The following is a 27296-nucleotide window of genomic DNA, read 5'->3' as shown; positions in this document are numbered from 1 at the left end:
AGTCCAGCGCACACTCCCAGATAACTTATCACAGTAGAGGTGACGCTCACATGCACTTGTTTACCCTCTGCCTCCAATCCCCAAGGCCATCAATACAAACACCCAGGAGTTATCATGGAGGGGAGAAAAATCTAATCATTATTGTTATGAGCTGCGGCAAAAAAGACAGACAACGTTTAGACTTGTATCTAGTCATTGCAGCGCACAGGTCACCCACTGCACCCGTGACACCCACATGGAAGAAACATCACACACTGCCTTTCATTGCAACACACTCTAGAAAGAAAACATGCATCAAAAATTCTCTGTGAATTAGCCCTTAATATTTATGTTGGTGCATAAAAATTCCTTTTTTTTTCAACTACTTGAAGATCACCACACATCTGTATGAAGGAAATCTACCATCAAAATCCATCCTGATAAACCAGGGACATTACCCATAGATCCAGGCACCAGGACTGTGGTAATCTGCTTATATTTCTTATCCATGGCCTCCTGCCTTCTAAAATCCTCTGTTATAATAATGCTAATGAGCAAGAAGGGCTCTCACAGAGGCATTAACAGAGCACCTCCGTGTTGTAGCTTCACAGGCTGTTACAGTGTGCAGGAGCACTTCACCTTCCCACCATGTGAGATTATATAAGGCAGAGGGACAGGGAAAGTGCTGAGGGAGCAGGGGGGGGGGGGCAGTATAAAAGCCTATGAAGCTATAGCAAGGAGGAGCTCTAATAACACCGCCCAGAGTCCTTCAGGCTCATTAGCATAATGTTAAAAGTAGATTTTAGAAGGAAGGAGATTACAGAAGATTATAAGAAGATACCACAGTCCCGGTGCCTGGATCTATGGGTAATGTCCCTGGTTTATTATGGTGGATTTTGATGGTAGATTTCCTTTAAGAAGACGTTTCAGGAAATGTTCCTAGATTCTTATCTAGTGTTGGGTTGTTTTATTTTAACAATTTACATGTTTTTCTAGTCTCTGCCATTTCCTGCTGGATGATTGGCTACCAGATTCTCGGACCATGTCTCTTCTTCACCTTATGGCACATGCTGAGAACATCCAAGTATTCAGGTCTCTGGGCTGCCAGGGGCATGTCTTTAGAAGGGGCTCATCTCCCAGCCCTACGCCTGTGGGTGGTAATCCAGGACAGCTGGCAGCTGTGCTCACAATTATGTGCTGATTAGGACCTCTGGTAGATGGCGGGCAGATCCCGCCGCTGTATATGTGCAGCTATAGCCGGGCCTCCTGTACTGCAGTAAAGCAGCAGAAGCTGTGAAAAAGGTTGGTTTTACTTTGTTTCCTTTGCAAAGTCTTTAATTTGCATTCATTTTTAATAAAGTTTAATAATAAATGTGAAAACCACATGTCTATTAATTATATCACAGGGAGACAGAGGTAGATATGTCCAGGACTGGGTCATCCTCACGACAGGCGGAGGAGCAATGTGATACAGATGTGAGTGTACGGAAACTGCTATAAGGGTGCAGTCACACAATGCTTTCTTGATTCGGTTTTAAACACACCGAAAATTGCATTTTTACTATGTGTTTGGCTGGTGTGAAATAGTTTTTCTTAATTTCTGGATTTTTAAGCTTGAAAATTGTTTACACTTCCAGAAATGAAGAAAAATGGATTCAAACCAGCCATAGTAAACATACAAAAACACATGTGTTTTCAGTGCATTTAAAAACCCAGAATCGTCACAGAGGGGCAGATTTACTTACCCGGTCCCGTCGCGATCCCGCAGTGAGATGTCCGACGAGGATTCCGGTCTAGCACGATTCATGGTGCATGTGAGTGCGTGTCTTGCGATACAATTTTAAATGTTAAATCCCGCGCATTATCGGAATCCATCAGGTTGTCTGAAGGTCCGACCCCCGATTTGTGTCGCGTGCAACCCAGCGCTGATGCGCTGATCGCGTGCGGCAAAATCCCGGGGCAATTCGGTGTAAAACGGAAATCGACGAAAATGCGTCCGACTGACCCTTAGTAAATGAGCCCCATAGTGCCCCATCAGTCAATAGACAGCTACTTGATAATATCCCCATTACTTCTGATTTTGTTGCTTCTTAGGGTGAAGACACACATGGCATTTTTGGTCAGTTTTTAAGCATGCGTTTTCAGTCCGTTTAAAAATGCATCCGTTTTTGATCGTTTACAACCTGTTTATCTATTAAGATAATTGGGAAAAACAGACAAAACCGGTCAAAAACGCATGCATTTTTAAAACGGATCCATTTTTAACCCCTTATCACCGACACTAGTTTTCAGCTCAATGACCAGACTCGATTTTTCAAATCTGCCCTGTCTCACGATAATTGGTTATAACTTCGGAACGCTTTAACATATCCCGGTGATTTTGAGAATGTTTTCTCGTGACACATTGTACTTCATGTTAGTTATAAAATTTAAGTGATAAGTTTTGCGTTTCGTTCTGAAAAAAAGTGAAAATTTGGCAAAAGTTTGTAAAAATTCTTCATTTTCCAAGTTTGAAATGTTCTGGTTTCCAGACAAGATGTAAAACTACCCAAAAAGTTTGATAATTAACATTTACAGAATATCTGCTTTATGTTGGGATGATATTTTATGCGTCCTGTCATTTTTCTAGGATGTTATGAGGTGCAGAACTTTAGGTGCGATTTTTCTCATTTTCATGAAAATTGCCAAAACTCACATTTTGAGGGACAACTCAGCTTCCAAGTGACTTTGAGAGGCCTAAATAGTAGTAAAACCCCATAAATTACCCCACTATAGAAAGTTCACCCCTCAACATATGTAAAACAACTTCTATTAAGTCCATTAACCCTTTAAGTGTTTCACATGGGTAAAACAATATGGACCTGCGATTTAGAAACTATAGAATTCTTTTGGAAAATACATTCATTTAGGCCAAAACTGAAATTTTCAGAATAAATTAAATGATGAAACGCACTGCAACGCTTGATGCCCAATTCCTCCCGAGTGTACTGATACCCCATATGTGGTGGTGACTTCTGTACGGGCGCACGGCCGAGTATAGAATGAATGGAGGCGCCATTCACAGCAGATTTGTATTGTCACATTGTACGACCTATACATTTTTATTGGTAATACAAACATATGAGGGCTTATTATGTACGGGATGAGATACAATGTATAGATAATTCATTTTGGGGGTCTATAGCTTATTCTTGAGATTTTATTAACTATTTCAAGGGGGACACAAACAAAATCATCAATTTTTATTTTGGATTGTTAGCATTTTTTTCCCCCCGCCCACCGTAACGTAAAAATAATATTTTATCTTTATTCTCTGGTTCACTACGATTACGGTGATACCTCATTTATATAGTTTTTCTTATTTTTGCTTAATTTTCCTGAGCAAAACCAATATTGGAGAAAATCGCAACTTTTTATTGCCATATTTTTCTGTTGTCAGATCTGGTTGAGGGCTTATTTTTTGCGAAAACAGTTGTTCTTTTCAGTTGTATCATATTAGCGAACATAACTTTTTTTGATCACTTTTTAGAACATTTTTTGTGATGGTGTTTGATGAAAAATTGTATATTATGGGAAGTTTTCCGAGTTTTTTTTTTACGTAGTTCACCGAGCGGGTTCAATATTGATTTAGATTTATTGTACAGATTAATATGAACGCGGTGATACCAAATATGTACATTTTTCGTGTGTTTTTGTGTTTTATTTACTGTATTTGCATTTTATGTGTTACTGGGGAGATTATGGGACTTTTAATTTATTTATTTATTTAATTATATTATAAAAAGATTTAATTTTTTTTTTTTTTTTTTACTTTTTTACATTTTCTACTTCTTGGCTTGAATAAGCGATCATCCGATCGCTTATTCAAGCCTTTACACTGCAATACACTTGTATTGCAGTGTATAGTGCTGCGCATGCTCAGCTACTTACAGCCGGGTCCTGCCAGGAAGGCAGAACCCGGCGGGGAGAGAAGCCGACAGCCTCGGGTCACTCGTCGGGACCCGGGGCAGCGGCAGGAGGGATCGGATACCCGGTAAGCACACCGGGGGGGGGTCCGATCCACGGGGGACACACTTGCACGCCGCAGTCATGCTTGACTGCAGCGTGTAAGGGGTTAAACACCCGGGATCGGAGTTTTTCTGATCCCGGGTGTTAGTGCCGGGTCTGGGCTGTGATATCACAGCCCGACACCGGCACTATACTGACCCGATGTCCCGAAATCTTCTTCTGATGCGGTGCCGTAGAAAGGCGTCGCGTCAGAAGAAGTACCCTTAATGACCGCCGTAAAAACCTGATAGGGCGGTCATTAAGGGGTTAACTCAATAAGACAGCAATTTTCATGCAGGACAATGCCCCCTGTCACATGGAAAAATTGAGAAAGCAGCTCCATGAAACAGGAAAACATTGAAACAATGGAATGCCTTAGCCCAGAGTCCTGATCTAAACCCAATCGAAAATCCTTGGTACGGCCAATAAACTCACATTAGTCACAGAACTGTGGGAGAGACTGGAAGAAGAGCAGATCCCAGCAGAGCCGTGTGAGAAACCAGTGATGTCCTGTGGCCGGTGCTGAAGTCATTCAAGGCAAAGGCCTGTGCACTCCCTACTGATATGTAACTGGTGTAATCTTCTGAGAATTTAGTTATTCTCTGGGCAACAGTCATTGGGGCTCATTTACCAAGCGTCCAGCGGATCACATTTTCGTCAACTTTTAGAAATTTTCGGGATTTGGCCCGCTGTGACAGCTATTTAGAAGTGGATTGTGTCGCATGTGATTGACTTTCATGCAACAGAAATCGAGGGGCGGGACGTCGGAAGATCCAATGGATTCAGACTGAGCGTGGGATGTAACTTTAAAATTATGTCGCATACAAGGCTCTTACATGCACTGGGAACAAGAAGGTGAACTCCGGCGGAACTGAGCGGGGAAGCGACAGATGTAGGAAATCGGGTGCACGATCTTAGTGAATCGTGGCAAAGTTCATTCTCATCGCACAACTCACAGCGTGGATTGCGCAGGACCGGGTAAGTAAATGTGCCCCATTGTTATTGTCTAATTATCATCATACGCTCCACAATATTGAATTTTCTGGTGCACCAACTATTTTCTGTCTGACCACGCCCCCTAGTTATTGAGGACACGCCCCTTTTTGGACGTGTTGGAAAATTGTGCACAGCATTCCAAGTGCAAATGACTGCAGTTTTCTGGCATAGACAGATTGATACATCTCCCCCAGTAACTGAACAGATGAATCAAAGTTATTTAACAGGTTTCCCTTTACACCTGTTTATTTAATGATTTTCACCTGTTAAACTAAGAAACTGTCCCTGCAATGTGTTAGGCCAGCAGAACACGTGGCGTTTTGAACCCGTTTTTAAGCAGTCTGTTAAAATTACAATTATCTTAATTAAAATGGGTCAAAAACGGATGCATTTTTTAACAGACTGCTTAAAAACGGCCCAAAAACGGTTTCAAAACGCCATGTGTGCCGCCAGCCTTACGGTTTTACTCCTAAAAATCTTTTTTTTTCATTTATTTATTATTAGCTTATTTTGTAAGTTGATCTATAAGTTGAACACTGCCTGAATCCTTCTGCGCATACTATAGACCAGATTTTAGCATATGTCATATAAAACCTGATGACGCAAACTGGACGACTGTTACTAATCCATCCCACTTGACAGTCCCTTCAATTTCTTGATCAATTAGCCCCACTTTCAACCACCTATTGACTCTCCTCTTATTGTTTCAAATCCCATTTACAATCTACTTTTAATGCTTTCTCAGCAAACTTGAGGCAATTCTTCTTCTAATGATATTGGAGTTCCAAACTTCTGTAATACGTGTTGCATGGTTCCTGCATCTTACTATTACAATGGATAAGAGCCACCTCCACTGCCGTCCTTGTCTTGCCAGAAGTGACTGCCCTTGTGATGAGCCGACTTGTAGATTATAGCGATCTCTTGGCTTCAGAATGGATGGACTTCATTTTGTATTCATCCACCCGTCATGGCACGAATGTTATGCAGTTTGGTTATTTTCCTGACTGAAAGAGATCGCTATTGCTGAGCTGGATTATGTGGTTTATTTTTTCTTGGGAAATCTTCATGCCTCCTCCTTCCTACAAACCAGTCCCCTTCTGCTTGGGAATCAGCCTAATAAGACGCTGAGCTATGAGGGAATGTGAGGACAGGGTGTAATTTGTAGTAAAGAGGAAACCAGCAGCAAATCATTAACAATGCGCCCGATATCCTGCATGTGTCGCTTCCCCGCTCAAGTCCTACAGAGTTCACCATCTTCTTCCCGGTGCATGTAAGTGCATTGTCTTGCGACACAATTTTGAAAGTTAAATCCCGCGCTCAGTCTGAATCAGTCAGACCACCCAGCTGCACAGCCCCCTAAATCGTGTCACATGGAAGCAGAGCAGCTGCACCACAAAAGGGTCGCGTGGAAACAATCCCAACACAGACACTTCTTAAATACCTGTACAAGCCGAGTAATCACCAAAAAAGGTCCAACAAAAGTGCAGTGCACAACCCTTAGTAAATGAGCCCCAATTGTTACCCTTTTGCCTGGAAGTGAAGGTCTAGAGCAGGGGTGAGTTCTACCCAATAACTAATGCTCACTTTCCTTATGCCCTCTTTTATAATGCCCCAAATTTCATGCTCCCGTTTTTGTGGCAGCGCAGATAAAACTCCCCTTTCCTCTGGTCTCTCTGTCTTTGGTGCTGCAGGAAGGTACTCGGCGATGTCATTGCGCTGCCATGCTGTCCATAGTGTATTACTCCCTGTTCTGCTACGACTAGGGGTGAACCTAAACTCTCTGCTGCCTGAGGCAAGATATAGAACGGCACCCCCTCTGCCCCACCCAGTAGTAATATATCAGGTTATTTTTTTAGTAAATGGGTTCTCCATGTAAGGTCTTGCACTGATGCTGATATCAGGTGTGAAAATACAGTGCCAGGTCCTGTTTTGTAGAGATAACTGCGCACCTGATGCTGCCCCCCATCTTGTTGCAGGGGGCGCCGCCTAAGGCAAGAGGCTCAACTTGTCTCATGGCTGGTGCACCCCTGGCAACGACACGAGCACAGGCAGCAGTGCAGGAGCTAGGAGTGCGTCCCAGTCCTGCATCTGACTAGCGCACTGCCACAATACCCACTCTTCCTGCAGTTTGTATTTAAATCAAATACATTTTTATTGAAATATTTTTGGTGTTGTACAACGTTTCTGTTTTCACTAAGTAACAGAGACCATCCCCTTTTCTCAACTCCCTGCCCCAACCAAGAGATCCCCCCCCACCAGTTCGGTGGATTGTGATAAAACTTAAATGATCATATTTGGCATATAAGTCCAACGCACCTCTCCACCCCCTGCCTCTCCCTGTGGGACTGCTTCTCCTCGAGCAATCTTTAATTCTTATATATGGCAAGGATGTGGCGTCAATGTATTGAAATAAGAAAAAACTTAAAAAAAAAAATCAGAAAGCCCCCTGTCGCCTGTGACGTGGCCCCCTGCGGACTAGACATAATGAGCGCCCTGTGATCTCTGGCCTTAGGGGTCACAGGAGCCAGAACGGTGATGTTCATCCCCATATGAGCAGTCATACACCAGGCAGTAGATATTCATCTCCTCTGTCCATAGGCAGTGATCCCTTCTTCAGATGTAGATCACACTGATGAGGAGTGGGGCTGACTGTGTGTATGACATGTATACAGCTGACAAGTGATAGGAGACATAAGTACAAACATCCTGGAGCGAGGAGCTGACACTGACAATAAGTGGAGTGACACACGACGAGTGCCTATGAGATGTATGTATCCAGCAGCGATTTGTATGCATCTACTTTGCACCTCTTACGGTAATGGAGTTGTGTTCGCTCACCATCCTCCGCCTGCACAAATGCTGCTTCCGCACGGTGTGACATAAACATTTATGTTTGCAGATTTTATGCTAATTACAGATGCTGTCACCCAGCCAATGACAGAGCCATCAGCTAATGAATCGTTGCGGCTGGCTGTGATTGACGGCTCTTTTCATTGACGTTGAATACCGGCCCTCCATAGGTTGTGCACTGCTGATATGGCACCATGTCTGTGATATCTGAGCACAGGGTTAATCCTCCCCAGGCCCTGACTCCTACTCCTGGTCAGCTACTTTACCATCCCCAGAAGTCTTAAAGTGCTGAATCTAGGAGCGAGCTAAGTGCCTGTCTCCAGTGTCAGCAGAAGTGCCTGCTGGGAAACACTTCACCCTTTGCTTGCTGAGCAGCAGTACAGGCAGGAGGTCACTAGGGTTTACATATGAATCAATGCAGGATGGTCCCTGAAGGACTTAGGGTTAATGCACTGAATAACCTGAACCTGATTGACCTGGGTGGCGCTTATGTTATTTAATCGTGACCACTGAACTGACAAAGAGTCAAGGTGATGAGTACAGGGAAAGCCTATGCAATAACAGGGGTAAGAGGACAATAGTTATGTCATCCCAGGTATCATCGGGGGCTTCGCTGTACAGCCTGGGATTATACAGCCAGCTGACCAAATTTAGAAAATTGTGTGTCCTATATGATTAGATCATATCAGTATTTTAGGTTATTTTATAAATTGTATATATTCTAAAGCAAAGAAATAAAAATGTTGGTTTTTGACAAACCCATTGTAGGATCCGGCGTCCGGCAGTAGGATGTCCAGATGAAGGCCAAAGGGATGATGCTATCAGCCATAGCAAGAGAAGATGGTTGTTCTGAGTCTGTGATTTCTAGAATATTGCATCTTTACAACATCACAAACTAATTTAAGCTCCCCAAGAAGGTTGGACACCACTGAAATAAAAATTCAAGAGAGGACAGGATAATGAGGAGAATCTACACGGGGAATTGTTTCAACACTGCAGTTGATATTGCCTCCAGTTCAGCACTGAACAGGGTAAGGATCTGTCACATCATATGTGTCCCAATATTTAAGAGCGTTTAGACGGAAACCCTACTCTGCAGTCACCAAAACGCTCATTAGCAGATAGACTACACTCAGCTGAGGAGCATGTTGTATGGACAGAGGAGAAGTGCTCCACAGTTCAGTGATGAAATCAAATTTAATTGATTTGCATCTCATGGTAAACATTATGTTCATAGACAAATGGGGAAAAAGAGAGAACTCAAAGTGTATAGAAGTCAGTGAAAGGTTAAAGAGGAAGTGTCATGGTTTAGGGAATGTTTTCTGCAGCAAGAGTTGGACCTCTTATGCAGCTACAGGGCACAGTGAATATGAGTGTGTACCAGAACCTTCTTCAACAAGACATGGTTACTTCCTTGCATTCTTCACTCAATCAGCAGCGAATTTATTGCAGGACAATGTCCCCTGTCACGCAGCAAAATGGAGTCCTCATCTAAACCTACAGAAAACCTTTGGTGACAAAGTTATCGCCAAGAAACCCACAACATTCACAGAACTGTGGAAGAGACTGGAAGAAGAGCGGAGCAGATCCCAGCAGAGCCGTGTGAGGACTAGTGATGTCCTGCGGCCGGTGCTGAAGTCATTCAAGGCAAAGTCCTATGCACTCCCTATTGTTATGTAACTGGCGTAGCCTTCTGAGAATTTAGTTATAATCATTCTCTGGGTAACAGTCATTGTTGTTCTCTAATTATCATCATACGCTCCACAATATACAATTTTCTGGTGCACCATCTATCTTCTGTCCGGTCACGCCCCCTAGTTACTGAGGACACGCCCCTTTCTAATGTGTTGGAAAACTGCCTTAAAATAATCTAAAGCGCTAAGGAATTTGATGGTGCTATATAAAGAAAGATTGTTATTTTTATTATTATAATTATAAAACCTTGAATAAATGTGGGGCACAGCATTTTACAGTGCAAATGACTGCAGTTTTCTGGCATAGACAGATTGATACATCTCCCCATTAACTGAACAGGGGAATCACAGTTATTGAACAGGTTTCCCCTTCAAATCAAATTCACCTGTTTATTTAATGTTTTCCATCTAAGACACTACCCCTGCAATGTGTTACTGTTTTGCTGTTGTAACCTTCAGAAAATGTAGTTATGATCTTTCTCTGTGCTACAATCATTGCTGTTCTCTAATTATTACCATCACATTTTTTTGCAAAATAAAGGTTTAATGCCGATACTTTCGTAACAATCCGGTGCCATGGTGCCCTGTACAAAAAATCCATCAAATGTTAATCAATGGAGATTACATTATTTTACACCAGCACCAATGGTCAAACATTGTTCTCTAATTTTGATCTCTAGTGTGTGTGTATATGTATATATGTGTAGCAGAAGTATAGAAATAGAGAAAGTTAATTGGAGTATAGTAATAGATCACTGTGGCAGTAGCATAGTAACAAAGCAGCATAATGGCAATATGGCAATAGGGTAGTGTGATGGAGAAGTAGGGTAAAGTGGAGTGATAAAGTATTGTTGTAGAAAAACACTATAGCACCAGAACCAAACTCTGTACTTTAATACAGCACCAGAACCAACTTAACTACATAAATATAGCAGCAGAACCAAGCTCACAATATTATACAGTACTAGAACCAAGCTTTCAGCTCAATTCTGAGGCTTAAACACAGCACCAGCACTGAGCTTATATCACACATAAAGCAACAGACCCAAGTTCCTTTCATACCAGATTTAAGCTCATAAGAGCCCAAGAACCAAGCTGAGTGCATAAATACAGTACCTTTACCATGCTCATATCATAAATGCAGAACCAAAACTGAGCTTATATCATAAATACAGCACCAGAACTGAGCTTAATACATAAACACATAAATACAGCTCCGAAACCAAACTCAGCGAAAAACAGCACCAGATATGACTTAAAGGGGTATTCCCATTACAGCAAATTGTTATTGTTTGTATTATCAAAAGTTACACAGTTTCCCATATACTTTCTGTATCAATTCCTCACGGTTTTCTAGATCTCTGCTTGCTGTCCTGCTATAGAAAGCTTCATTGTTTATTTCCAGTGGACAGATATCTGACCATGGTCACACAGGTGCACGGCTTGTTATAGCACAAAGCTCTGATTACTCTCTGTGATATAATGAGCCGTGCACCTGTGTGACCATGGTCAGATTTCTGTCCACTGGTGGTGAACATAGAAGATTTCCTAGGGGTGATGCCACACATGGCATTTTTTGTCAGTTTTTAAGCATGCGTTTTCAGTCTGTTAAAAAAAGCAGGCACTTTAAATACATGTGCGTTTTTTAAAAACGCATCAGTTTTTGTCCGTTTTTCCCAATTATCTTAGTTAAGATAATTGGGAAAAAAGGACAAAAACGGTCAAAACGGATGCTTTTTCAAAAACTGGCTCAACTCCAAAAAGATGTATAAAAAAGTAATATTTATTCCATGAAATGGTTAATAGACAAACAATGTCTTCCCAATGCGTTTCGGGTCAGACAACCCTTTATCAAAGATAGGACAGAAAGACTTCAATGCAAGAAAAATAAAGCACTAGAACCAAACTTCTAACATAAATACATCACCAGAAATCATAAGCACAAGAACCAAGCTCATAGCATAAATAAAGTTTTAGAAGAAAAAGCATAAAATAAGTTCCTTGCAAAATACAGCAGAACTGTAATTCATTCTTAAATACAGCACCAGAACCCAGCTTCTAGCAAAATACAGCACCAGAACCTAGATTCTTGCAAAATACAGCACCAGAACCTAGCTTCTAGCAAAATACAGCACCAGAACCTAGCTTCTAGCAAAATACAGCACCAGAACTGAGAACATATCTAAAATACAGCTCCATATCCAAGCTTATACAATACATATGTTACCACATCTGAGCTTCTATTAAATATAAAGGTGCCCAATGAAGCTCAGCACATAATTATAACACTAGACCTGAGCTCACTCCAGAAAAAAAAATACAGCACCAGAAAAAAATGCAGCACATAAATACAGCACTAGAACCAAGCTCATAACAAATATAGCGCCAGAAACAAACTCAGAACAAATATAATGTAGCAAAACCAAGCTTGGTACAGAAATACAATAACCAAAGTAAACTATGTGTACCAAAAAAGGCACCAGAACTGGGGTCATAAGTATAGCACCAGAATCAAGCTTAGTACATGAATACAGGACCAGAACAAAGCTTATAGCATAAATTTGACACAGGAACCAGCAACTAAATTAAATAAAGGTCAGGAACATTGCACAGTACAGAAAAAAATTACAAATTACGGTTAACCTTTACAATATAATTTGGTGTGCCCAGTATGGTCTAACAAATAATGACATTTACAATGGGAGCTGATTGACAAGAAAGTTGTTCTACCTATTGTCACACTTAAGATCATACATTGAATCATGTACGAAACAGTTTATTTATGTATGGCACACTAGAGTTAAATGCTACAAGCTGTTCCTGCTGAAAGTAAAGTGCCACACACTGTGTCTTCTGGAAATACCACCACTGCCTGCTGTAGGGAACTAGGATGACAATGTAGCGGATGATACTACACAGGTGATGGTGCAGTGCAGCGGTAGCACAGTATATGGCAGTATAGGCACTAGGCGCTTAGTGTATTCATAGAAGAAGGATCAGATCGTGACGTCACTGCTGGATCCTTGCTGCTGATTTACCAATACATCAGCCACAGCGAGGAGAATGTGTCCGGAAAAGACCATAGCTAATGGAGTCTCACATATGAAGCAGTGACAACACTAGACACAGTACTGATACTTACCCCAATAGCACCCGGCCCTTCCTACCATTGGTGACAGAGCATAGAGAGAGATGGGATGAAATAGATACTTTGTAGACAATGTGGAAGATATGTAACACTTGATCAGATAGATATGAGATAGTTGTCTATATAATATAGATATAAGATAGATAATATGAAAGGTAGATAGATGTAGGGTAGAAAGATGGACAGATGAGTAGATGGGGTAGGTAGATATCAGATTAACGCAATGATGGGGGAAGTGACATTTCACTGGCACATTTATTACATTGCCCAGACAGTGTATGTGTGTGTATATATACAGCTGACGGATACATAGTAACTAGCCAGGTGATCTATCTCATAGGTATGAGAGTATAGAAATGTATGAGGTCTATGGACAGATAGATGTGATGACAGATGACTGGGCTGGTGCGGTGCAGCCTGTGTACAGCCACATTTGATGCATATGTGTGTGTGCAGGCAGCAGAGGGTTAAGGCTCTTGGTGCAGTGTCGCCATGTAGTGCACAGGCTGCTCCTGTAGTGCTGAGGCGGTTCAGCACTTGGACAGCTCCCAGCCCAGACTGTAATGTGTGACACATCCCTGCATAGCTCCCTATGCACTTTCCCTCACTAGCGCCCTCTGCAGCTGACCCTTAACTTGTTCCTAACAGCACCTGTCTGGTCCCTTATCCATCAGCCATTCTCCTGACTTTCCACTTGGCTTGTCATACTCCTGTCCTCTTCCTGATTCTCCCTCCCCCACCTATGGAGGCTCCGCTGTGGGTTTGGCAGGCCAGCTGCTGCAGTGATTGGCCTGGGGCTATCATGTGAAGATAGATGAATGACACCTTTCCACCCAGTCCATATCCTTTAGGTGATCCATATTCTATAGGTCTATCCGGCTGCGTCCAGGCTCATCCAATCTGGTCTTTCATTGCCTCTTATGTCTCCCAATGGCCGATCCCAGGCAGACCTTTTAGTATTGCATAGGGCTGGGGGAGTGGTGGTAGGGGGGGAGTGGAGCTGAGGACTGCAGCATATCTCTCCCCTCCTTCTCTTCCAGGCTCTCCCCCTCCCCTGCTGGATCTCGCTCTCCCTCTGCTGCTGCTGCTGCTGTGAAGGATTGAAACTCAGCAGCTATCTTTCTAGACTGGACCCACATAAGAACATCTTTATAGATAATAAGGGGTTAAATGAAACATAATGCAAGAGCCTTGCATTGCAGAAGACACCCACCCACCCTACCCTAATCACTCCATTGCCAATGAATCAATAACCCAAAGTGAATGATTTCCCATTGCCAAATGTCATTGTGGCTCAATCGCGAGGTTCTCCAAGACTCCCCCATACTCTGAAGCTTGCCTTATCTCCCTCCTCTCGCTCAGTTCCCCCCACCACCACCTCTCGTTCTCTCTTCCTATCACCCACAACCACCCCCCACCCCCCTTTCCACCTCCTCCTCCTCCCACCGCCCCGGACGGATTGCAGGATCTTGAAAGATGCAGCTCTGAAAACGGCAGGTCTGAAAACGGCAGAGCGTGCAGGGGAGAGGGTCTGCACCGCAGGACCCCTCAATCTTTTTTTTTATTTTCATTTTGGTTTTTTTTCCTGTTTTTTTTTTAATTATTGTTTTTTTATTTTTATTTTTGAAGAGACCAGTCCGGCGGCGAGGGAATGTGTGATCGCCCCCTGTTCTTAACCGTTACCTCTCTACATCTATATCTCCATTTGTTGCCTGTGACCTGGACTTTCATGCATGAAGACCCTGTATAGAGTTCCTTGTGTATATAGGACTTGGTCATACGTGTCTTCTCCCTGCTCTGTATACTACTGTTAAGTTGAGAGTTCCTCTCAGTATATTCCTGCATTTTCTATATGAGCACCTGTCTGCGGAGATACCTGAGGAGTGTGCACTCATATCCGGGACGCTGCCTGTCTGGATGAGATGTGATGCTTTGCAGCGTCCTTACCTCTTCTTTTCCTACATCTTTTCCTTGCTCCTCGCTTTCCGGTAACCCGCGGACTTTGTCCCCAGCATCATGGGGGCTCGCTTCGGGGACGAGGTGCCGGCCCGTGGCGGGGGAGGCGCAGGTCGTGGAAGTCGACAAGGTGGGCCCCCAGGGGCCCAGCGGATCTACAAACAGTCAATGGCACAGAGGGCCCGAACTATGGCGCTGTACAACCCGATCCCAGTACGGCAGAACTGCTTTACCGTCAACCGTTCCCTCTTCCTCTTCAGTGAAGACAACGTGGTGAGGAAATACGCCAAAAAAATCACCGAATGGCCATATCCTTTTTTATTCTTGGCATTGGGGTGCAATAGGCCATGGTCCCTAGTAAGGGTTAAACATGGCTGTGATGGTTGGTTGTATTGGTACTGCCGCACATAAATCATGCAGACAGACAGATCCATATATACCGGAGGTCTAAGTGTATCCATTGCTATATGTGCATGTGTGTATACAGGTATGTAGTGTCATATCAGTGTGTCCCATATGTCTATATGGACCTATAGTGAGAGATGGACATTTGCTCCAATATGTCCTACATGTGTGTGTGTATGAATACATAGTATGGGGATAGTGTCGTGTATGGAAAGTGGGGAAAGCAATGTACAGTATTATGTGTCACTTCCCCAAATATCTATTGCAAAATAATTAATGCTATATATTTATTTCTCTATTATCTATCTATCTCATATCTATCCATCTATCTCTCTATCCATGTATCGTCTATCATACCTATCCGTCCATTGGCAGCATACAGAAAGATCACCTGTGTAGTTACTGTGTATCCATCACATATTCCCAGTATGAATATATGGGATCTATGTACCTATGCACACATGTAGTACATCTAGCTGATCTTGCTGGGACCTGTACAGTATGGCAGCTGTATATATATATATATATACAGTCTGGGAGATGTAATAAATGTGCCAGAGAAATGGGCAGCACTATGTCACTACCCCCATCATTCAGTGCATACGTTTGTGTTGTCTATGAGCGCCGGGCACAGCATATATAAAACATGTATTGTGCTATATATAGCACTGCAGTGCAATGCTCCATTAATAAATCCGCCTGATAATTCTGCATTCTGTGCACATATTCCTGAGGTTCACCAGCTGACAGGAATCTTGGTAAACATAGTCCCGGTGAAGCCCTGTGTATGTGGTGCATTTCATTCTATAGTGTACAATGTATATGTACCCACTGCAGTGTGCAAGGTGCAGTCATCCTGCTCATACCTGCGCTCTACATACATATAGGACGCAGTGCTTGTCATGTGTATACCTGCACTGTACCCTGTACACAGGAGAGATGTAATACTATACATAGTAATACAGATAGAAAATAGCATATCTAGGTCTATACAGCCCCATACATACATGTCCATCAAATATAATATCCATCATCTATGTCATATCTATCTTTCTGTCATATATCCATCTATCTATCTAGATTTTACTTTTCTCCATTCCGCCTTTGCTATGTTAAATGGAAGTTCTCATGTCATACTGGGGTCTGAATTTTGGTGGTGACGTCTAGAGAAATCCACCCTTCAGGCTGTTTTCCTGGTGAAGTGTGATAGGAGCAGATAATGGTCAGCGCTGGGGAGCTTTGCTGCAGACACACTGTGGGGCTGTGAGAACATATCTGCCCACAGTGCTGATGGGGGAATAACTGCTGGAATGGGGTTAATGTGTATATAAAACAATAGCATTTTATCTCTTGCCTGAAGAGCTGGCATTCTTTGAGGTGTAGAGATGCAAACTGGTAAAACTGATGTCTAAAAGAGCAGTGTCAAGCGAGATCTGAATTTCCTGTAGTATGGTGCGTGTACACGAACACACATTCAGAAGCGTACTCGACGAGCTTCTATGAGCACCTGTCACTAGGATAGCCCCCAATAAATTGGGTCATCCAAAATCCCCAAAATGCTCCAAACCAGAGTGCCAGTCTGTATCCAATATACCAAGAGCATTTGTCTAAAGTACACCCAGCGCCAAGAGGGCACAGTATACAGTGGACGCCTCCATACTACATCCTGCTCTTATGGAAAGCCCTCTACAAGATTCCAGATGCTCCATACCATGTTACCTCCATGTTACTGGCTTGTTGGCACAGTATGTAGCCCCCTCAGTTTAGAATTACAGGAATCGCAGAAGGCAAGATCTTCTGACTCATCAGTATAATTATAAGTGAAGCCCCAGGATTAATGAGGCCATCACCCGGGCACCCAACATGAGAGTCAAGCAGGTTATCCATTAGGGCAGTGGTTGGCTCTAAGATTCAGTGGAAGTGGTTGATTGTCCCCTGACCATAAGATTGTGTTGACCAGTGGCTGGTTCCTATATCTGGACAAACTTTGGTTTGTGTCCAAATTTCCATTGGCAGTCCCCAAGATTCAGGGGGCCAATTCTTGGTCAGTGGGTTCTCCAATGCTTTGTCTTAATAGGCCAGGCAGTTGTTTTCAATAGTGGGCTTTTTTTTAGGAAATAGAAGAAGATGACACATGTATATAGGTGGGGGCATCTTACTCTGATCACACATATGATAATGTCTCGGTTGGATCAATACTCACCATCATGGTTGTTTTCTAGATGTTCATGTGGATACCGCTAATACTCTTCCTGAGGGAATGAATCTGATACTAAAGTCTCAGAGCAATTAAGATCCAGATTTGAATTGCTGACTCCAAATTCAATAAATGGATAAGCTATAATATGTCTTCTTATACATGTATACAGGGGTGTACATAACACTGAGGGAGGAACTTGATCCAGTCAAGAAGGGGCAATTCCATTTTGTTGGGACCATTTTCTTTCCCAACAACCTGGTTACTGGTCCACATGCAGTTTTGGGAGTCATTGGTTAGACTTTTCTTCCTTATGGTAAAGTTACATGTGGTATAGATGGGGGCTGGTCCTACTTCCTCCTTCCGGGGGTAGGTTGCAATCTATGGGGAGCCCTGGCACTAAGTGTTGGGTTTTCCTGTAGCGCTACCACTGGAGAAAATAATCACTAGAAAATTCCCATTAACATGAAAGTGTTTTCCATATAATATAATATATATATATATATATATATATATATATATATATATATATATATATGACAGGTTCTCCAAAGAGCGAGAAACTCTTTATAACTACTTCTCTCCACTCTGACCAAGAGATGTGGATCAGACAGGACCTTTATATGAAATCATGGGCATATATTTTTACAATCCCATTTAACCCTATTTACCAATCCCAGAAGTCAGTGCTTATAGCTTTTAACAAGTGTATCTTTGATGAAGCTTGTCTGATTTGCGGCAGTATCTTGTGTGGCAAGTTGCTCATGTGGAATGGGGCGATTTGCGCTCCTGTCAGCTTATGTGACACTTGTAAATAGTCACAGTGGTGAGAGGAGCTGAAAGTCATTGTCACGTCGTAATGGGAAATAAAATAAGTTGCATGTGTAACTAGTTCTCGGTATGTATGATGCCTGCTCAAGTGTCTTACCATATTGTCAGGCCACCATTTGCACTTACCATACAGGTGCGTGTCCACCACCTTCTGCTGCTGCATCTGAGTTGGGCAAAGCATAAAAAAGGCTTGAGGGTAATCACTATAGTGATAATTCATATCAGTGTAGACCCATATTACTGAACCTGATGCTATCGAGCTTGGACCCTTCGTCCCACATGTGGCTGTTGCAGAGATTATTGTCAACCAATGACACCAGGGACCTTATAGCTTTATCGATCCATGTCAGGAGGTTTCGAGCCGCTGATACTTGACACCAGGCCTATCCCGCTGGTACATGATGACTGGGTCAGGACAATATGATGTCTTATGTTTTATCGTGATTCAGTGTAATTCCTCCTGTTGTGTTGTGTGCAAGGTTGGCAGCTCTGATTTTGTTAATGCATTAATATGGCCACAATGTAGGGGATGAAGCAATGTTAGGTGAATACTGTGGGAGGAGGACCCCAGTAGAGAATAACATCCCCAAATGATTCACCTCTCCTTTCCACATTTCTTACTACTCACGCTGTGGTGTCACATGTGCACTGCTAGTGGACTGGTCAGCACCATTAGGTGCTCCATTACTCATTGGATGAATTGCTTCTAGTAGCCGGTAAATGGGTTGAATGGGCTTGACCTGCAATACTCATCATCACAGTCTATGAAAAGAAGTGGGGAAGTTTGTGGAAAAAAACCATTAAAAACAATAACGCAGGCAGCCAGCCTCACTCCCAAGGACAAGATGTCAGGCCTTCCTATAGAGAAAAACCTATGGTGTAACCGGAGGCTCCTCACCGCCCACCATCCATCATGTTATTATACTAGAAGATACACCATTGTACAGATGGCACCATTGGACAGTCTTTGGTAACAGAAACTACATGCTGGGTCCACTGTGCATCGGGTCATATCATCTCCATCTGATATCTATTATTCATATGTTTACTTCAGGATCAACCTCACCCTGTTGCAGGAACAAACTGGCAAATCTCTGCCCCAGAGCAAGGAATTACAGATGTCACCTAGCAGGCTTTGCGGTGTCACTGAATTCTAGATGAGGACATGTCACACCTGGTATATAAAAAGGTGGCAGACTTCTATGGTTGCAAGGACTCATGTCCATTGGTAGGCTGTGGCTGTTTATGGGTAACCTGATTCTGTGCACCTCAGGGTGACTCCTGGTGGCACTTTTGATTTGATGACCCACTTTGTGTGGCACTGGTGGGTGTTCTGACAGGGTATGGCCCTTGCATAAGCTGAATGTGTCCATTTACTGTAGATCCTGAGAATTGCATTGCGGCTGCTTCACTGAGCAGATCTAAATTAAAAAAATAAAGCAAACTGCATTTGGTACTTTGCTGAGCTGTGCAGTATTGGTTCGCAGTCAGCTTTCTCTTTGATGGATGCTTCCTCCACAGGCTTTTCCTTCAACATACTCACTGCTGCCTCTTTTATTCTTGGCTGAGTTCTGCTGGTGGGGGTGATGCCATTTCTATACTGTAGCAATAAGATATGCCACATAGACATGTCTGCAAAGGTCAAGAGGCAGCGGGAAAGCCTCTCCATACAGCATGAATAATACTAATAATTCTATTGCCTTGCTCAATATGATCAATGCCTGATAATATATTCCACCCAGATTTGATAACCCCTCCCTAAATATCATAAGTACAGAATTAGAATATTTTCTATTAGCCTTTTTCTTAGCTTCATCCTGTTACAGGGCAGATGTTAAGGGTTCAGATTTACTTCACACCCCTCTCAAATTTCAATGCCCTTTTAAGTAATTCAGTAAATAAACACCGTATTTTATAAGAAATGTAAGAAAGTGACAACTACATGTGTTGTTATTTTTTAAGCCGATGCAGTAACTAGAATGATAAATTAACTGATCTAACTACAGTATCATTTTATTGTAATTTTAAACAATATACCTCGCATAGTAGTAATCATACTTTACCCTATATACAAGAATATCATTATTAAATTATTTCACCCTATGCAAAACAATATAGGTACAAGAATATAACTACTGTAATACTGCCCCCTATGTACAGGAATATAACTACTATAATACTGCCCCCTATGTACAGGAATATAACTACTATAATACTGCCCCCTATGTACAGGAATATAACTACTATAATACTGCCCCCTATGTACAGGAATATAACTACTATAATACTGCTCCCTATGTACAAGAATATAACTACTATAATACTGCCCCCTATGTACAGGAATATAACTACTATAATACTGCCTCCTATGTACAAGAATATAACTACTATAATACTGCCCCCTATGTACAGGAATATAACTACTATAATACTGCCCCCTATGTACAGGAATATAACTACTATAATACTACCCCCTATGTACAAGAATATAACTACTGTAATACTGCCCCCTATGTACAAGAATATAACTACTATAATACTGCCCCCTATGTACAAGAATATAACTACTATAATACTGCCCCCTATGTACAAGAATATAACTACTATAATACTGCCCCCTATGTACAGGAATATAACTACTATAATACTGCCCCCTATGTACAAGAATATAACTACTATAATACTGCCCCCTATGTACAAGAATATAACTACTATAATACTGCCCCCTATGTACAGGAATATAACTACTATAATACTGCCCCCTATGTACAAGAATATAACTACTATAATACTGCCCCCTATGTACAAGAATATAACTGCTATAATACTGCCCCCTATGTACAAGAATATAACTACTATACTACTGCCCCCTATGTACAGGAATGTAACTACTATAATACTGCCCCCTATGTACAGGAATATAACTACTATAATACTGCAACCCTATGTACAGGAATATAACTACTATAATACTGCCCCCTATGTACAAGAATATAACTACTATAATACTGCCCCCTATGTACAAGAATATAACTACTATAATACTGCCCCCTATGTACAAGAATATAACTACTATAATACTGCCCCCTATGTACAAGAATATAACTACTATAATACTGCCCCCTATGTACAAGAATATAACTACTATAATACTGCCCCCTATGTACAAGAATATAACTACTATAATACTGCCCCCTATGTACAAGAATATAACTACTGTAATACTGCCCCCTATGTACAAGAATATAACTACTGTAATACTGCCCCCTATGTACAAGAATATAACTACCATAATACTGCCCCTATGTACAAGAATATAACTACCATAATACTGCCCCTATGTACAAGAATATAACTACTATAATACTGCCCCCTATGTACAAGAATATAACTACTATAATACTGCCCCCTATGTACAAGAATAGAACTACTATAATACTGCCCCCTATGTACAAGAATAGAACTACTATAATACTGCCCCCTATGTACAGGAATATAACTACTATAATACTACCCCCTATGTACAAGAATATAACTACTGTAATACTGCCCCCTATGTACAAGAATATAACTACTATAATACTGCCCCTATGTACAAGAATATAACTACTATAATACTGCCCCCTATGTACAAGAATATAACTACTATAATACTGCCCCCTATGTACAAGAATATAACTACTATACTACTGCCCCCTATGTACAGGAATGTAACTACTATAATACTGCCCCCTATGTACAGCAATATAACTACTATAATACTGCCCTCTATGTACAGGAATATAACTACTATAATACTGCCCCCTATGTACAAGAATATAACTACTATAATACTGCCCCCTATGTACAAGAATATAACTGCTATAATACTGCCCCCTATGTACAAGAATATAACTACTATACTACTGCCCCCTATGTACAGGAATGTAACTACTATAATACTGCCCCCTATGTACAGGAATATAACTACTATAATACTGCCCCCTATGTACAGGAATATAACTACTATAATACTGCCCCCTATGTACAAGAATATAACTACTATAATACTGCCCCCTATGTACAAGAATATAACTGCTATAATACTGCCCCCTATGTACAGGAATATAACTACTATAATACTGTCCCCTATGTACAAGAATATAACTACTATAATACTGCCACCTATGTACTAGAATATAACTACTATAATGCTGTCCCCTATGTACAAGAATATAACTACTATAATACTGTCCCCTATGTACAAGAATATAACTACTATAATACTGCCCCCTATGTACAAGAATATAACTACTATAATACTGTTTCTATGTACGAGAACATAACTACTATAATACTGCCCCCTATGTACAAGAATATAACTACTATAATACTGCCCCCTATGTACAAGAATATAACTACTATAATACTGCCCCCTATGTACAAGAATATAACTACTATAATACTGCCCCCTATGTACAAGAATATAACTACTATAATACTGCCCCCTATGTACAAGAATATAACTACTATAATACTGCCCCCTATGTACAAGAATATAACTACTATAATACTGCCCCCTATGTACAAGAATATAACTACTGTAATACTGCCCCCTATGTACAAGAATATAACTACTGTAATACTGCCCCCTATGTACAAGAATATAACTACCATAATACTGCCCCTATGTACAAGAATATAACTACCATAATACTGCCCCTATGTACAAGAATATAACTACTATAATACTGCCCCCTATGTACAAGAATATAACTACTATAATACTGCCCCCTATGTACAAGAATAGAACTACTATAATACTGCCCCCTATGTACAAGAATAGAACTACTATAATACTGCCCCCTATGTACAGGAATATAACTACTATAATACTGCCCCCTATGTACAGGAATATAACTACTATAATACTGCCCCCTATGTACAGGAATATAACTACCATAATACCGCCCCCTATGTACAAGAATATAACTACTATAATACCGCCCCCTATGTACAAGAATATAACTACTATAATACTGCCCCCTATGTACAAGAATATAACTACTATAATACTACCCCCTATGTACAAGAATATAACGACTATAATACTGCCCCCTATGTACAAGAATAGAACTACTATAATACTGCCCACTATGTACAGGAATATAACTACTATAATACTGCCCCCTATGTACAGGAATATAACTACCATAATACCGCCCCCTATGTACAAGAATATAACTACTATAATACCGCCCCCTATGTACAAGAATATAACTACTATAATACTGCCCCCTATGTACAAGAATATAACTACTATAATACTACCCCCTATGTACAAGAATATAACGACTATAATACTGCCCCCTATGTACAAGAATAGAACTACTATAATACTGCCCACTATGTACAGGAATATAACTACTATAATACTGCCCCCTATGTACAAGAATATAACTACTATAATACTGCCTCCTGTGTACAAGAATATAACTACTATAATACTGCCCCCTATGTACAAGAATATAACTACTATAATACTGCCCCTATGTACAAGAATATAACTACTATAATACTGCCCCCTATGTACAAGAATATAACTACTATAATACTGTTTCTATGTACGAGAACATAACTACTATAATACTGCCCCCTATGTACAGGAATATAACTACTATAATACTACCCCCTATGTACAAGAATATAACTACTGTAATACTGCCCCCTATGTACAAGAATATAACTACTGTAATACTGCCCCCTATGTACAAGAATATAACTACTATAATACTGCCCACTATGTACAGGAATATAACTACTATAATACTGCCCCCTATGTACAAGAATATAACTACTATAATACTGCCTCCTGTGTACAAGAATATAACTACTATAATACTGCCCCCTATGTACAAGAATATAACTACTATAATACTGCCCCTATGTACAAGAATATAACTACTATAATACTGCCCCCTATGTACAAGAATATAACTACTGTAATACTGCCCCCTATGTACAAGAATATAACTACTATAATACTGCCCACTATGTACAGGAATATAACTACTATAATACTGCCCCCTATGTACAAGAATATAACTACTATAATACTGCCTCCTGTGTACAAGAATATAACTACTATAATACTGCCCCCTATGTACAAGAATATAACTACTATAATACTGCCCCTATGTACAAGAATATAACTACTATAATACTGCCCCCTATGTACAAGAATATAACTACTATAATACTGTTTCTATGTACGAGAACATAACTACTATAATACTGCCCTCTATGTACAGGAATATAACTACTATAATACTGCCCCTATGTACAGGAATATAACTACTATAATACTGCCCTCTATGTACAAGAATATAACTACTATAATACTGCCCCCCTATGTACAAGAATATAACTACTATAATACCGCCCCCTATGTACAAGAATATAACTACTATAATACTGCCCCTATGTACAAGAATATAACTACTATAATACTGCCCCCTATGTACAAGAATATAACTACTATAATACTGTTTCTATGTACGAGAACATAACTACTATAATACTGCCCCCTATGTACAGGAATATAACTACTATAATACTACCCCCTATGTACAAGAATATAACTACTGTAATACTGCCCCCTATGTACAAGAATATAACTACTGTAATACTGCCCCCTATGTACAAGAATATAACTACTATAATACTGCCCACTATGTACAGGAATATAACTACTATAATACTGCCCCCTATGTACAAGAATATAACTACTATAATACTGCCTCCTGTGTACAAGAATATAACTACTATAATACTGCCCCCTATGTACAAGAATATAACTACTATAATACTGCCCCTATGTACAAGAATATAACTACTATAATACTGCCCCCTATGTACAAGAATATAACTACTGTAATACTGCCCCCTATGTACAAGAATATAACTACTATAATACTGCCCACTATGTACAGGAATATAACTACTATAATACTGCCCCCTATGTACAAGAATATAACTACTATAATACTGCCTCCTGTGTACAAGAATATAACTACTATAATACTGCCCCCTATGTACAAGAATATAACTACTATAATACTGCCCCTATGTACAAGAATATAACTACTATAATACTGCCCCCTATGTACAAGAATATAACTACTATAATACTGTTTCTATGTACGAGAACATAACTACTATAATACTGCCCTCTATGTACAGGAATATAACTACTATAATACTGCCCCTATGTACAGGAATATAACTACTATAATACTGCCCTCTATGTACAAGAATATAACTACTATAATACTGCCCCCCTATGTACAAGAATATAACTACTATAATACCGCCCCCTATGTACAAGAATATAACTACTATAATACTACCCCCTATGTACAGGAATATAACTACTATAATACTGCCCCCTATGTACAAGAATATAACTACTATAATACTGCCTCCTGTGTACAAGAATATAACTACTATAATACTGCCCCCTATGTACAAGAATATAACTACTATAATACTGCCCCTATGTACAAGAATATAACTACTATAATACTGCCCCTATGTACAAGAATATAACTACTATAATACTGATCCTATGTACAAGAATATAACTACTATAATACTGCCCCCTATGTACAAGAATATAACTACTATAATACTGCCTCCTATGTACAAGAATATAACTACTATCATACTGCCCCCTATGTACAGGAATATAACTACTATCATACTGCCCCCTATGTACAGGAATATAACTACTATAATACTGCCCCCTATGTACAAGAATATAACTACTATAATAATGCCCCCTATGTACAAGAATATAACTACTATAATAATGCCCCCTATGTACAAGAATATAACTACTATAATACTGCCCCCTATGTACAAGAATATAACTACTATAATACTGCCCCTATGTACAAGAATATAACTACTATAATACTGCCCCCTATGTACAAGAATATAACTACTATAATACTGCCCCCTATGTACAAGAATATAACTACTATAATACTGCCCCCTATGTACAAGAATATAACTACTATAATACTGCCCCCTATGTACAAGAATATAACTACTATACTACTGCCCCCTATGTACAAGAATATAACTACTATACTACTGCCCCCTATGTACAAGAATATAACTACTATAATACTGCCCCCCTATGTACAAGAATATAACTACTATAATACTGCCCCTATGTACAGGAATATAACTACTATAATACTGCCCCTATGAAAATGTTTTTTATATATCACTTAACAATAGTATTATTGTACTAGTTGTATTGATGTAGCACTGTTATTATGTATTTATTGCAGCTACAATACTTATTTCTACCACAAGTATAATTTTGGAGTTATACAATTGGTGTAGTCATGATATTCATGTGCACTATTGGGGAAGTAATATCAGTGCTATGGTAATATCACTGGATTATATTCTTGAACACTTTATTTTAGAAGTGAAGAAGTAATACTGGTCACTACTAGGGTAAGTGGATTATTATTGGAGGTGGGAACTAGTGATAGTAATGAAGGTGGTATCAATCTAGTATGACCAATAGATTGTATATGGGAAGAGTATTATTTTGGGCAGGGTGTATACCGGTAGTAATAGTATTGGTGGTTATACAATAGGTCAGTGATGGTGAACCTTTTTGAGGTTGAGTGCCCAAACTGCAACCCAAAACCTGTATATTTTTTGCAAAGTGCCAAAACAGCAATTCAAGTAGTAACTTTCTTGCTCAATGCTGTACCACAGCTTTCAATGGGCCTGAGGGCACCCTAAACAGGAAGATTCAGGGGTCGCACAGAAGGGGCTCCAATGATAATCTGACCTTGTCCACACCACCTCTCTCTTCCTGCAGTCTCAGTTAGACCAGGATGCTCCACATTAAAATAATGCTAAATATGCCTAGTCCGGCGACTGCAGGAGGATCCCTATCTGGCCATGGTGCAACATCTCTGAGTGCCACCTCTGGCACCCGTGCCACAGGTTTGCCACCACTGCAATAAGTAGTCATGTACATCTTTCCTAGTCATTTGAGGACACTATAATCATAGGTAAATCCTGACACATTCTATGTGCAAGGAATTCACACTTCCAAGAAAGAGGAAACCCTTTCAGAAATCACCTAAGTGGTGAGACGGTGCGAGGAATACCCTCCGCAATG

General features: G+C 40.5%; 2 protein-coding genes across 15 annotated transcripts in view; one reads left to right on the top strand and one right to left on the bottom strand.

The window, feature by feature from the left end:
* LOC140128194 (surfeit locus protein 4-like) overlaps positions 1-27296 on the bottom strand; it is a 319398-nt gene that overhangs the window by 31482 nt on the left and 260620 nt on the right. The gene's annotated exons all lie outside the window — the stretch shown is intronic.
* The window catches only part of CACNA1A (calcium voltage-gated channel subunit alpha1 A), a 224356-nt gene continuing 211200 nt past the window's right edge, over positions 14141-27296 (top strand). For 9 of the 12 annotated variants that reach the window (XM_072149702.1, XM_072149699.1, XM_072149703.1 and 6 more), the window contains exon 1: positions 14147-14978. In XM_072149702.1, the coding sequence (XP_072005803.1) occupies positions 14731-14978 (248 nt within the window). In that variant the 5' untranslated portion in view covers positions 14147-14730. Of the gene's footprint in view, positions 14979-27296 lie in introns of all 12 variants that reach the window. The other 3 variants (XR_011855123.1, XR_011855122.1, XM_072149706.1) reach the window with 2 other exon arrangements.

The sequence above is a fragment of the Engystomops pustulosus genome, chromosome 4, assembly GCF_040894005.1.
Source record: "Engystomops pustulosus chromosome 4, aEngPut4.maternal, whole genome shotgun sequence".
Lineage (NCBI taxonomy): Eukaryota > Metazoa > Chordata > Amphibia > Anura > Leptodactylidae > Engystomops > Engystomops pustulosus.
Note: the sequence above shows the minus strand (reverse complement) of the source record. Positions and strands in the feature narration are given on the sequence as shown.